Raw genomic sequence first — 13,605 nt, forward strand, 5'->3', positions numbered from 1 at the left:
ATTACTTTTTATTTAGTATGATTCAACTTTTCGTCCGAAGCGTTTTATATAATCTGAATATTTTTATTTCCATTATTTAATGATAAATTGAGGTCTGATATATTGCAGTAATTCAATACTTGCTTGTCCCAAGTCGTATAGATTTCGAAATACCTACTTGCGGTATAAATATTTATTATTTTAGTTATTGCAATGTCTCTCCTGTTCCGTTCCACATACCAATATGTAATTCAAGTGTTGACATAAATGCAAAGCTTAAGATCAATCGAGAAGAACAAAAATGTCCCCTAAGGTTAGACGGGTCTCCAAACTGCATAATGTCGAAAGTACCTTTCCAAAAACCAATGTGATAATTAAAATTAGTATTAGTAATTGTACTTTATTTTATTTGTGCTTTAATAATAACAATTCTGTAGTAACTACAGTAGTTCTTAGCCACTCCTTTTTCTCTCCCTTGACGCAGATAAACCCAATTTTATGCACGATTTTCCAACGTCGTGGTCGATCTTGAGTTTTACTTCCATCTTTCCGAGTACCATCGATAGTTGATTTTTGTACGCAGACAGGTTGATCTTTTTTCCCGGATCGCCGCATATTTTTCCCTAAAAACAAATGAAAATCTCTGCAAATAACAGAACCAGACTCCTTAAAACAGAAGAGCGTTGACGCTCTTCAATGGCACTTATTAACACTCTGTGACGTCAACCATATACGATTGTGCTTCATTTCGGTTAATTCTTGACAGGGTTTTAGAGGCTAGGGTAGATGATACTCGAAAGAATTAGATACTATGGTTTAACGTATAAACTACGTTATCTTTTTAACTTATGTTTCGATAATATAAATTATCTGTTTAGATGTGATAATGAGAGACCCGCTATAGGATTCTTGGGTATCCCTGAATAAACAAATTTAATAAAATAGGATTCCAAAATTACGCACTTTTGTAAAAAAAATTTCATTGAACAATTTTTATCCCTTTAGATGTATCGGACTAAGAAGATCTTTGACAGTAAATGAGAGGGGAAAAATCAATATAAGATTGTTTACTCCACTTTGCTGATGAATGGTGAATTATGTTGTTATATATTTGTTTTTTTAATTTTAGCCAATTATGGTGTTGGGACACTGCTGGTCTTATGGTCATGAATCCCTGCGACATTTTCCATTTCCATTTTCAATTTCCATTTAAACTCTAACATACGATTTACCATTGAATTATAAACTAATAATAATCTCCCTTTCTTAGATATTCTTATCAATAGAAAATTGGACCCAACATTGCGTCATCCTGGGACACCTACACATATCGTACCATCGGTTATAAACTCTCTTGTTTACAAAGCGGTAAAACTATATCAACTGAACCCAGAATAAAAACGCCTTACATCTGCTCTTCTCTAATGGTTTACACATTATAGATATTAAGGGTTCTATCACAAAATACACTTCACCGCAACCTTCCAAAGACAATGAGTCCGAAAGCAACAACACACTTGCCACTGTTGTCCCTCCTCATATTCAAAATACGACTGACCACATATCAAAAGTTCTTAAGGAATATAACATCAAAACGAGATTTACCATTTATCCAAAAATTTCTCAACATCTTCGATCCATCAAAGACAAAATTCTATTTGAAATATCGGAGTTTACTACAGTTTGCATTGAAGAGACTGGAAGAAAAATAACACCTAGGTTCAAAGAACATAAAAGAGCCTTGAGAATACGACAAATAAACTCATCAGCAGTTGCCGAACATAACCTTGAAACCGGACATTAAATCTAATTCTATAAAACTAAAATTCTTGTATGTGATTAATTCTTCTACAGGTCTTTAACTTTCAGCAAGATCTAGAATTATGGTATAAAATATCATGGAATTTCAGTTTATTCCAAAGGTACTAAGTGATTCCATAGAATACGTCTCTGAATTTACCCTCTCAGGAATTATTGTCACAACAACGATCTTCTTTTTCCAAAGAAACTTCCACAGGCTTCTTCAGAGCATAACTGAAACTTTCAGTTCGGAACCCAACAGGATGATTGACGAAACGTCAGCGGAGCCGTTTTTCTTTAGTTTTTGACGGAAGCTGTCATAGCGAGAGCGTTTTAAAGATTTTTCAAATTCTATATATGCCAAATAAAAGTTTAAAGTTTGTGCTATCTCATGCTAGTAAAATAAATTTAAGCGGACAACATGCAATGAGGTCTCCAACTTTGAAAATTTTAAATGTGACCCCTATATTACTTCATAACGACGTATATTAATAGAGTCCTAACATAACCGTGTCCTTAACATTGACTATCATACTGGCTGAACGATTTATTTACTCTATTTTATTGCCAAAAATAAAAACAAAAAAATAGTACTCGATGTTTTTAGATATTGTTTATTATAATTCTTATAACCAGTCAAATAAAATCAAATTTGTAAGAAAAGTAACTTTAATATATTTATAAGAGATTGACAATCTGATGATGATGGTCAATAATTACGAAACGCTTATCTTGAATACCTACTATTATATGTCGTTCAAATTATGTTAAAATGATCAATTTGACTATAAGGTAATATACAGGGGATGTCATTTAAGATATAGAGTAAACAAAAACAAAGCTACTAAAAAAATTACCCCGGTGTATAGAAAAACCATATACTTAAGCAGTGTGAGTCAATACAAGAAACTCTTGTATTAAATATGTTTACGAGTTAAGTACTTCTCGATTATCCTCCGTATACAAAGGCTAGATGGTGCCTCCTCCAAAAAGCAGGTATGGTCTGTTCATAGATATAAGAAAGTGATCAATTGCTTTTGAATGGGATTATCCAAGGGTGGTCATTAACATTCAAAGCAAAAAGATTATTACCAAATGTTTCGGAATTTAAATATTAAGGTAAAATTGTGGTCCGTAATAGAAAATAATTTTATTAGGTATAAAATTATGTGTGTTTAATATTTTATGGTTTGGTATACTACTTAGTTTAAGTTTATTAGTAATCATTCTTATTTCGTGTGTACACACGCTGTATGTGTTGAATCGTGTGCGAATTATGCAAAATATGTGCGAGTCTAGTGTATCTCATAAGATGCTCCCGCCCAAATGTAGAAAACACCATTCTATTGAAACTAAGGAATTTATAAACAATGTTTATTTGACTCTCATTGAATGTGGTTCCAACAAGCAAGCATCTTTAGAAGAAACGGCCACATTGACGAAAATTCCAACATCAACTGTATAGAAAATAATCCCATTTCAGCAAGGAAAAAAAGAAGCGATGCTGACATTTTCTCGAGGGTAGAGGAAAGTGGTCAAGATATAATACGGCGGAAAATTTACCAGTTATACGAGGAACAAAGCGTGCCTACATTAAATATCTGAATAGGAGGCTTAAAAAAGATGAAACCGCTGTTAAATGTGGCAGAAAGATCTTATGGAAGTGTATTCAACACACGGGTTTTAGATTTAAAAAAATTGACAAAAAGCAAGGTTTAATGGAATCTTTTAGAATTCAGAAATGGCGACTGGAATATTTAGAAAAAATTAGAATTTACAGGGAATAACAAAGGCCAATTATTTACTTGGGTGAAACCTGGCTCGACACTTATGATACCCTGGAAAATGGTTGGGTTGACTCAAGTGATAAGTGTAAAACAAATGGACTTCCTCTAATTGCGAAAAATATTAAAGATTCTTCTCTGGATTTCCATGAAGACACCACCGCTGATTTATTTGAGAGTTGGTTGAAAAACAAACTAGTTCCAATCATTCCTCCTAATTGTAATGGACATTGTAATGGACAATGCAAGTTATCACATCACAAACCTTATGTGACACAAAAGCAACAATCCAAAACTACAGGTATAATAACGACATTTATTTTCACGAAGATTATACCAAAAAGCATTTAATTGAGGTTCTACAAAGCTTGAACCTACAAAAGGAATACGTCTGTGATAATTATGCAAAAAATCTAGGGCATACAGTTTCAAGGCTTCCACCTTACCACTGTTTTTTAATCCCATTGAACATGTTTGGCACCAACTAAAATCTGAGATTCGTCGTAACAATGTTTTTCCCCGTGTTAACTCCAATGTCCTCAAACTTATAGAAACCGAAGTTTTTAACATCCTTTCACAAAGTTCTGCCAATTCTGTTAAACAAATAGAAAAAGCAGAACAATCGTATAACCATATTGCAAATAATATGGAACAAATAATAATTAGAACAGGCGATGATAGCGATAGTGATACTGATATATTATGTGAATAATTTTAAGTAATTTAAGTAGGTAATAAAAATAATTTGTAATTTTATTTTGGATTTAAACATATAAATAATAAATAAATAAATACTATTTAGTATCTTAAGTACTGACCTGTTCGGCCATATTTCATTCTTACAGCTTGCCCGGGTCTTTCCTTAATTCATATCAGTTAGTCACTTTCTTATATCTACGAACAGACTTTAAAACGGAGAATGTCCTTTCTTTTCATTAATGTTGATAAAGTCTAATCAAAAATACTCACAGTTTCGTACGGACATGTTGCAGGGAATCCTAACGAGTTGATACTCTTAGCAATGGACGTGTCTTTTGATGATTCGAGGAAATCGCAAATATCAATCTGTCCCGTTAATTCAGGAAGCGGTTGTTTTTGGTAAAAGTAGGTAGCCTGAAACAGACGACAAATTCGAAGAATTTCATGTATTCTAAATCATTTTAAACAAATAAAACGTTAAGTTTTACAAAAAAAATCAAATTTTAATTTTTGTATTTAGTAAAATTTTGCTGTTTTTTCAAATAAACAACAACAGAGGACCGTCCAGAAGATCTTATAAACATTACTAAAATGAAATATTAAAAAATTATAGAAGGCTGCATTTCTTCCAATCTTTTTATTTCGATTTAGAGTTTATTTAATTCAAATAACTAAGTTTCTTGAGTTTAGACGAAGTTTTTTATTGTGCATTTCTTTCTAATAGATCAATTTCACATTTGAAACAATAAAAATGCTCACTTCCTGTAAATGCAGTCATTCTTACATGTCTTTTTCTAATTCGTTTAATCATTTAAATATGCCAACCTACTTAATATGAGGCTTTGTGTAAAATTACTTACGAATCTGATAAATTTAGTGAAAGTGGGAGAATCAAATAAAACAAAATCATTTCTCCGCAAAAACTGAGCATCATTCATTTCAAGAAACGTTATACAGCGTGCCCGAAGAATTATTTGCTCCATAAATATAACTTTTCAAAAGGATAGTCTGCTTTCCAAATGAGATACAACTGATATCGGTGTCTGCGGCCAAATTTTCATTAAGAATTATAGTGTTTTTCAAAAATGCGCATTTAAAAAAATCTCTGTAACTTTTCTTGCTATGGAAAATTCTGTATTCCTATAAAAACATTCCAAAGCAACTTTTTACGTAGAATTTAATGGTTTAAGTATAACTTTTGCAAAACTAACTAATCAATTAAACTAACGGTTTAATTGTTATCCACAGAAAAATATTTTTAAATACATCTTGTATGTTTTTGAATCGTTAGAAAGAACTTGAAATTACATTTATAAAAATAAAACACATTGGATATATTGTTGCATAAAACAGTTGTTCAAAATTGGTAAACTTTTAGGAACCCTATATATCGAAGAGCACGCCAGCTATATTTTTGGAAATTCAATTTTAATTTTTTTCAAAATATATTAATTCCATACAAAAAGTTGGGGAACATAAAAATATCTCTGCTAAGACAAATGTTATTTTTAATAATGTCATCTGTCAACAATTAAAATTTGAGAGCATATACCAAATCTTCTAAGTTGGATTGGTGGCACACTCTGTATTAAAAACATGGTTCTCTACCTTGGCAGTTTTAAAAGTCTTGATAATATCAAGACATCCGATCAAATATAAATCGCAAGTTTTGTCAAAGGCAATTCCAAAATCGTCGGACACTTGGATGACACCATCATCAATGCAATTTTTGATGCTGGTAAGATTCAATCTGTATCCGTTCTGAAAGAAAATCAGCTATCGGAAAACTTGTCTTTTAAAATATGACTCGTTCACTTACACAACCTGAAGCTTGATAAATTTCGTTCGAAAACGCGAAACACAAAAACAAAAAATAAACGAACATATCGCTAGGGCGAAATATCAGACAATAATTTTGATACATGCGTTCTTTTATATTTGCATCCGATCATTAGACGGGCCATGACAGTAAATTTAGTCACGGCTCAGTTATTAGCAAAATGCTAATTCAAAATTATTTTATAATTATCTCTGACTGTAAACTATATATATTAAAGAAATCAAATCTTAAATTTTTACAAATATTTTGACGAGATATTAATTCGAATAAACTGCAATAGAATAATATCCTCATATTTTGCTAATAGCATATACAGGGCATAATGCAAATTCGACTGCCATCGTTGGCTTGCTATAGGATATAGGAGATATAGTTGGTTAAAATGTTGCGAATACGAAATACGTGCTTCCTAACAAGATTTCTCTTTAAAAACTTCCTAGTAGATCGAGTTGTAAAGAAAATTTATGAAAAATATGTAATTGCTTAAATCTATCCGTATAACAATTACTATTTATTATAACGATAAATGTTTTTTTATAAATTATGTACATGTATAAATGACATTCGAGATGAAAATATTGGCAATTACTTTATAAGCGATAGAGCAATCGGTTTGGGCGAGTGTCCCTTGAAAGGTGCCCATTGAATAAGATATATCGTTTCGGCGAAAGATCCATGTGTGAAATAGTAACTAGAGAAACAAATTTTACAATTTCAAAAGGCCGCTAGTAATAGTTAAAATATATCACAATCATTAAAATGATTTTACAATGTCCCCATTAGCAAATTATTCATACGTGTTTCCCTAAACTGGCCGAATGACCCTAACGAATTTGATACAGAGTAAATTATTTTCATCGTACCGGGTGAGGGTCTGTGCACATTCATGGTTCTGTGAAATTCATTGGATGAAATTGTCACTTCATTTCTAACCTAATGTAATTTTGAGCAAAAGATGTATTTTCAGTTTCCAATTGCTTATTGAGGATCTTCTATAAAGGATTTTCTAAAAAATAATGTCAAGTAGTACCCGTTATGGTTTACTCTATAGTGAATTTGAAGTCCCACCGTATATCCGTTTACCTTTTGAAAGAATACTTATACTAGTGGTTTGTTTTCCTTTAGTGGCGTTTTTGTTTTGTGTATCTTACTCAGTATTATTTAATTTTGAAAGCTCGACTTATACGCACTGCCAGGTTTATAATATTTTACCTTCAATTTCTGCTGCCATTGGGAATTTTTCTCCCCAGCGAGAAATTTGGCAGAGTGCAATTGCATTACAAGCACTGCCTAGAATCTATGTGGCTATTGAATATTTAAACCATCATCATAATGTTTTACCTCCAAAGGACATATGGATTGGTTACATTGCATGTGTGCTTAATATTATAGAGAATTTAGCTCTAATAACATTGTCATTTTTTACATCATCGAAATTTTATGGTAATTGCTATGATAATCTCTAATTCAGTTTGATTAACGCAAGTTGTTTTTCAGTGATTCACGAGAAGGCATTTATTACTTTCATATTAGTATCGGAAGTTTACATGATTTTAATATGTATTTTGCAAAAACGTTACAAAAAATCTCACCGAATTAGCCTTAAGTGGAAACAAAGATGTCTAGTCACAAACGTGTTGTTTATCATGGCTGCAGTGTACTTTTTTATGAGGCACAATTCTATGTGTGAACCTTATGGTAAGTAGATTTGGTCAAATTATTGTGATAAATGTGAACACTGTTAGTTATATAACAAATATGAGCATAATCTAGTATTTATAATCACAATGGTATTTTTTTTTTAGTATACTCCTTTTTCGCATTTTCTGAGTATGTTGTGGTGCTTTCTAATATGGCTTTCCATCTAACGGCATATTTAGACTTCAGAAATAAGGATCTTGTAATTTACAAACATGGTATTGCTCTGACTGAAAGATAATATTTAATTATATAGCTAGTCATTCAATAATTTATTTGATTCTGTTGATATTTGTTAACCTGTAAATACTTTACTGCTATTTAAGTTTTGTATATATAGATTTATTTTGACTTAATTTATATTTATCAGGCATATTATTCACTTTATAATATTACATGGCTATTTATCAGAATAGCTTTAAAGTAAGTCAAAAACTGAAGTATTTAAACAATGCTGTGAATTAAGAAAGTGTAAAATTTTAACATTTAAATGTTTTTATTGTAAGTAATTTTCTTGAGGTCGCTATATACAGAACTATTGTAAAAGTAATATAACAAAATTTTTATGCTTTAATCTTTATAGATAAAACAACGTAATCATCTAAACTAATAAAAATCCTGCTTTGGGACAAAATTATCTATACAAAAGTTAGGTTAACTCAGGAGTATTTCACATCTTAATTGCCATTTCTTTTAAGATATAGAAAAACAACAAAATTTTAAGATTGCCTTGTACAATTTTGAACCATGAAAATGCTTGATGCAACGCAAAAAATGCAATTGTTACATTTACTTCACCCCTAAGTCAATCTTAGAAATATCCAATATCTTCCTAAAACCCAAACAAAAATCTCAGGATGTGTATATTTCTTATCCTTCGATATATTTTTAAAAGTTTTTATTTATATTGTTGGTATAGAACAACATTATTACTCAAGCAAATTTCAACATTTTTGCCACATGCAATGGTACGAATTTTTTAACCCTTATAACAAATTTGTGTTTAGACTTTTACATATGTACAAGTAGGACAACACTATCTAAATTCTTGCACCAATGTTAATATTTATCTACTTCGTATTAGCAAATAGGTACTTATGTATAGAACTTTTATTACAATTATTCATTAAAAATATCAAAGTTCAATGTGATTTAGTATGTAAGAAACAATATATTTTGGCTAAACACTACCATTTACTCTAATATTAATAACTGTGAAATATACGTCATTTATTAAGTATATTGGAGCTGTTGTGACGCAGAATTTTGACTTGCTTTTCACATTTTTTCTCGCCAAACTGAGGCACGACATGACATTTCTATAAATGACATTCCAATATGATTGTTTTCTATTTTATGATGTTATTATTTGATATCGTTGTTGTGGTTTTTAGCTTTTAAATAATTTATTTGTTGATTTAGGCAAATATTACAGCACCACTTCATTTATTTTGGATATAGTTTATACGCCATTTGGTCAATTACCAGTTTATTTGTGGTTGGACAATCTGAAAGTTCTCATTAAAAGATTTAAAAAGCTTGTTGAGATTGTTTGCTTAAAATATTTGAACATTTTTGTATACCCAAATCGATAACTTTGTGAATGATTTTTTTTTTAGAAATGTATTTGTTGATTTGAATATGCGAAAATATTCTAATGGGTTTAAACCAAAGGGCCTCTGTATCTGATTTACTACATTTCTTTGTATGAGCATCGCTCTTTAAAATAAAAATATTTTAATCGCGTTTTAAACACATAAATGTGGACTTTTGATCGACCGTTTACGTTTTCCTAAAGCAAAGATTGAACGTTCAAAAAGTTTTTATACATGCTCAAATGTAAATCCTGTCCATCTGCGAGCTGAAAGATGTGAACTTGATTTTAAATAAATTCATAACTGAAATGCTGTGCTGTTTTATCTCGCGCATATAATTTGACCTTGCTCGGTAGTGTGTTGAATTTGAGGTTTCAAAAAACAATTGAGGCATACATTTTGTCACTCGAATTAATATTCTAATTAACATGATGCCTCAAACACATTTTTACTTTTCTCTCGCCTGAGTTATACTCCAAAAACAAATCGGAAATGTTTATTTATCGACGGACGAAATCCAATTACAATGACGCAATATATCAATACAACAAAAAATAATTATTAAGTTTCTGGAGCTACAAAAAAAAAACAGAATACCCACCCCCAAATGTGCTTAGAGAAACAATAAAGAAAAGAATGGTTTTGTTTTTCTCAACTGCAACTATGACATCACCATTTCCAATTAGACATTGACGTCTAGGTAGGTAGCCATTTAATAGTGTTTTATTTATTTATTCAATTATACCTCTAATCGGATAACATGTGTAAGTATAAAATGCCAATAAGTGAATTTAAACGAAGTTTAGATGTTGCTTCAGGTGCCACGACATGCGCAAATGTCGTCATAATAGGTGGCGGTATAATCGGCACTTCCATTGCAAGACGGTTGAAAGAATTACGTAAAAATGTTGAGGTTTTACTATTGGAAAAGGAATGTAGGCTGGCAAGACACCAGAGTAGCCATAACAGCGGGGTGGTGCATAGCGGAGTATACTACAATCCAGGTAGTTTAAAGGCGAGGTTTTGCGTCGAGGGAGCCAAGTTACTGGAGAAGTATTGCAACGAAAAAAACATACAGTATAGGAAAAATGGGAAACTTGTACTGGCCAAGGACTGCACGGAGAGTAACATATTGAAATTTTTGTATGAAAGAGGGGTGAAAAACAATGTAACTATTTTGTTTTTTTATTTATAGAAACAATGAAGTGTTATTGCATGTTTGAGGTAACAAGCTTAGAAATTCTAACATCCTTATCAGACGTTAGGAAAATTTGCTCCGGGTGCTGTGGAGTGCAAGCACTATGGAGTCCAAACACAGCCAACGTTAACTTTGGTGATATCACCAACAGCTTCGGCAATGATTTTCTTGAGTTGGGAGGATTTATCGTATATAATTTTGAAGTACGTTATTTAAATAGTCGTTGGTTCTTAGACAAAGTAGGGGAGACCCGGGCGTAAGCTTAAGACTGAAACAATATATGTATCTTTTTTTTTAAATCAATGGTAATGAACTTCATTAAAGAAAAAATGAACTAGATTCTCCAAACACTTTCTTTTCAACTTTTTGCACACATCTTACATTCAATTTAGCTTTCCACTTCCTAATTATAATATTTTTTCTTTATCTGCATTTTTCTTCATTTTTCAACTGTTTTCTCTTGTATACTTGTTAAAACTTAATGATCGTAGAATATCGAGTTTTTTTGCATCTCTGGTGCCTGTTTTCTTGGTGTTTGAGTTATATTGGTGACAGTGCTTTAAAGAGGACATTTTTCTAGTTTCTGGGCAGGATCTTTCGCTTGTTTGAAAATTAATAACTCTCATGGTATCATCTTCAGGCTAAACTACATCAGTACATATTCCTCCACTTCCTCATTGTCATCAGATACTAAATTCTCATCAAATTCTCATAAAATTATAACCTTTATTTGTATATGCGGCCCGAATACAGTGTTGGAGAGCTTGTGACTGGTAAAGTGGGAAAGATGCTACAGTAATTCCATTCCAATAGCAGAAGTTGTAAGCTGGTAGGGAGTCATGGCATGATCATAGAGAACAGGATTAAAATGATGAAGTCACTCGACAAATACGTCATCTGCTATCCGCACTTTCAAAAAGCAGTATTTTGAATCTACTCTACCATTGCTTTTTAGCTGATCAGATATCCTAGTCCTAGGGTATATAAGCATTGGAGGAATAAAAGACCCTGATGTACTGATGTTGGCGCACACAGTAATACTTTGTTTGACTCGTTTTGGACCAATTATTAATACCTCTCTTGTCCGTATTATACAGGCGATAAATCCAACTTAAACGTAAAGTCTAAACTTGTTCCCTCTGATTTATTAAAACTAACGTATGAGAATACCTCCATAAAAGCATGAAACCAGCCTTTTCCCGTCATCTTTTCATTATATTAACTCAATGGGGGATAGTTTGTTCAGCTTATTCAAACATAAATTTTCTTAAGTCGATGCATTAACCATGAAACATTTTTGCCAAATAATTCATAATTAAAAATGGGTTTGTTCCGACCAAGAAGAGGTTTAAATAAATTTTGAGTTATTGTTAAAATATCTATTTCCAAAATTTTCTAGCGCTTTGTCTTAATTCTTTTCTCAGTTTTACAGCAGACACTGATCTAAAGCTTCCATGGTCCACGAGCCTCTATTTGCCTGCGTGAAATGTAGGTTTGAAAAAAATATATATTTTTAATTAACAAATGTGATGAAAAAACGTTAAAAAATATTTATGGTTTTTCCTTCTAAATTAGTGGAAATTAAGTTTTTGTGATGGCAGAGCATTACTGTCGTGTACCTAAATGTCACTCCCTTTGAGCTTTCATTTGCGGAGAGTGGCCAAAAAGTTATCCCAAGCTTTTATCACTCTAAAGGTACATGCCTAGTCAACTGCACAGTTTGCATAACAAACTATTCTGAATTAAAGCCTCTACAACTATTTACCATTACAAACTTCTAAACCTCTTTGTGAAACCCAAAATATTGACCCGTTAATCTTCTTTTGATTTTAATACCCAGCCTTGCCGATAGATGCCGCCAGCAATAGAAGACTTGGTATTCTGTTACCCACTCAGCTGAGCTAACCAACGAACTCCCCTACAACCAATATAATATAGTTGTGTATGCTCCCCTATATCGTTATTATCGTTACTTCTCTGCACTGATTTGCTTAAAACAATTAAATTTCAGGTTGAGGATATTCAATATTGCGGTGAAAATACCGAGTATCCCATATCCGTAATTGGCGTTGATAATAATCAAATTATAAAAGCTAAGTACATTGTTATCTGTGGCGGGTTGCAATCGGAAACTCTGACTAACCTTTATGGCCCAAAATCACATCTAAAATTTCTGTCGTTAAGAGTGAATTACAAGCTTTTAAAAGCCGAGTTTTGCGGCAACTTAGCGACCAACGTGTATCCGGTGCCGGACTTAACATTACCATTTTTGGGAGCTCATTTTAGCCCTCACCCGGATGGGAACGTTTTGTTGGGTCCTTCGGCAGTCCCGGCATTGAAACTCGAAGGCTATAAGTAGTTTAAGCGAGAGTACATAACCGCCGTGTGGTTTTGTAGTTTTCAATTTGTAGATGTAACGAATTAAATTTAGACTACCTTAAGGACTTGACCCTGTCTTGCGGTTTTCGCAATATGGTCTTGCGGAACTTTTCCAAGTGTGTCGACCAAGTGGCGAAAGTCGTTTTCCCGGATATACAGGTACTTTGGAATAACTTTTTTTTGATTTCCTCAACTTCGTATTTAAAGATAAAGGAACTTCAGCAATTAATTCCGAATTTTTCATACCAATTTGTCCGAGAGGGTCCCATCGCTATTCAGTGTCAAGCCTTGAAGGGTGATGGAACTTTTGTGGATGATTTCCTCATTGACGTTTTCGAAGGCAATGGAATAACCAGCAGAATAATAAATGTAAAGTTTGCCCCTAGTCCGGCAGCGACGAGTGCGATGGCTATTGCCAATTTTGTCATTGAAGAATTGATGAAAAAGTTGAGGGCGTGTTGAAAGCGACATAGAGCTCCAATGTGTTGGTTAATGGTGTTATTTACTTTTTTGGATTTGTTTAGTGACACAGACATCATCAGTTAGAAATATACTTTTTGTTAGTGTGCAATTTTGTTGATATGAATTTTTCATTTTAATAAAATTCCAGTAAAATGAATATAATTTTAAATG

The 13,605-nt window shown here is 32.3% G+C and overlaps 3 protein-coding genes across 6 annotated transcripts; 2 read left to right on the top strand and 1 right to left on the bottom strand.

Annotated features, from left to right (window-relative positions):
* Positions 1-396: 396 nt before the first annotated feature.
* Positions 397-12,691, bottom strand: LOC132705285 (uncharacterized). Of its 3 annotated transcripts, XM_060675779.1 has the most exons (5): positions 12,567-12,691; positions 12,359-12,511; positions 5,871-6,023; positions 4,533-4,676; positions 397-602 (listed from the first exon to the last, which is right to left on the bottom strand). In XM_060675779.1, the coding sequence occupies exons 2-5, from the start codon at positions 12,359-12,361 to the stop codon at positions 432-434; spliced, it is 471 nt and encodes a 156-aa protein (XP_060531762.1). In that variant the 5' UTR covers positions 12,362-12,511; positions 12,567-12,691; the 3' UTR covers positions 397-431. The 3 variants fall into 3 exon arrangements, with proteins under 3 accessions (XP_060531762.1, XP_060531761.1, XP_060531760.1); XM_060675778.1 differs by having other exon boundaries at positions 12,359-12,614; XM_060675777.1 differs by lacking the exons at positions 12,359-12,511; positions 12,567-12,691 and adding an exon at positions 6,082-6,172.
* Positions 6,998-8,043, top strand: LOC132705284 (post-GPI attachment to proteins factor 2-like). The gene is made up of 3 exons (XM_060675776.1): positions 6,998-7,545; positions 7,600-7,800; positions 7,908-8,043. Exons 1-3 carry the CDS (start codon positions 7,119-7,121, stop codon positions 8,039-8,041), a joined length of 762 nt encoding a protein of 253 aa, XP_060531759.1. The 5' UTR covers positions 6,998-7,118; the 3' UTR covers positions 8,042-8,043.
* Positions 10,156-13,571, top strand: LOC132705281 (L-2-hydroxyglutarate dehydrogenase, mitochondrial-like). Of its 2 annotated transcripts, XM_060675772.1 has the most exons (5): positions 10,156-10,563; positions 10,620-10,796; positions 12,605-12,948; positions 13,005-13,131; positions 13,180-13,571. In XM_060675772.1, exons 1-5 carry the CDS (start codon positions 10,156-10,158, stop codon positions 13,432-13,434), a joined length of 1,311 nt encoding a protein of 436 aa, XP_060531755.1. In that variant the 3' UTR covers positions 13,435-13,571. The 2 variants fall into 2 exon arrangements, with proteins under 2 accessions (XP_060531755.1, XP_060531754.1); XM_060675771.1 differs by having other exon boundaries at positions 13,005-13,571.
* The last annotated feature ends 34 nt before the right edge of the window (positions 13,572-13,605 follow it).

Source organism: Cylas formicarius, unplaced genomic scaffold (genome assembly GCF_029955315.1).
Source record: "Cylas formicarius isolate icCylForm1 unplaced genomic scaffold, icCylForm1.1 PGA_scaffold_7__23_contigs__length_41026272, whole genome shotgun sequence".
In the NCBI taxonomy this organism is placed as follows: domain Eukaryota; kingdom Metazoa; phylum Arthropoda; class Insecta; order Coleoptera; family Brentidae; genus Cylas; species Cylas formicarius.

Coding starts and splice junctions, on each gene's coding strand:
- LOC132705285 (XM_060675777.1), bottom strand. CDS start 6,147: ATGTTCGTTTATTTTTTGTTTTTGTGTTTCGCGTTTTCGAACGAAATT. Junction 4,677..5,870: donor AGACTTTTAAAACTGCCAAG/GTAGAGAACCAT, acceptor CGTCTGTTTCAG/GCTACCTACTTTTACCAAAA. Junction 603..4,532: donor CAACATGTCCGTACGAAACT/GTGAGTATTTTT, acceptor ATTTGTTTTTAG/GGAAAAATATGCGGCGATCC.
- LOC132705284 (XM_060675776.1), top strand. CDS start 7,119: ATGTCAAGTAGTACCCGTTATGGTTTACTCTATAGTGAATTTGAAGTC. Junction 7,546..7,599: donor TACATCATCGAAATTTTATG/GTAATTGCTATG, acceptor GTTGTTTTTCAG/TGATTCACGAGAAGGCATTT. Junction 7,801..7,907: donor TTCTATGTGTGAACCTTATG/GTAAGTAGATTT, acceptor TTTTTTTTTTAG/TATACTCCTTTTTCGCATTT.
- LOC132705281 (XM_060675771.1), top strand. CDS start 10,156: ATGTGTAAGTATAAAATGCCAATAAGTGAATTTAAACGAAGTTTAGAT. Junction 10,564..10,619: donor AAAGAGGGGTGAAAAACAAT/GTAACTATTTTG, acceptor TGCATGTTTGAG/GTAACAAGCTTAGAAATTCT. Junction 10,797..12,604: donor TTATCGTATATAATTTTGAA/GTACGTTATTTA, acceptor ATTAAATTTCAG/GTTGAGGATATTCAATATTG.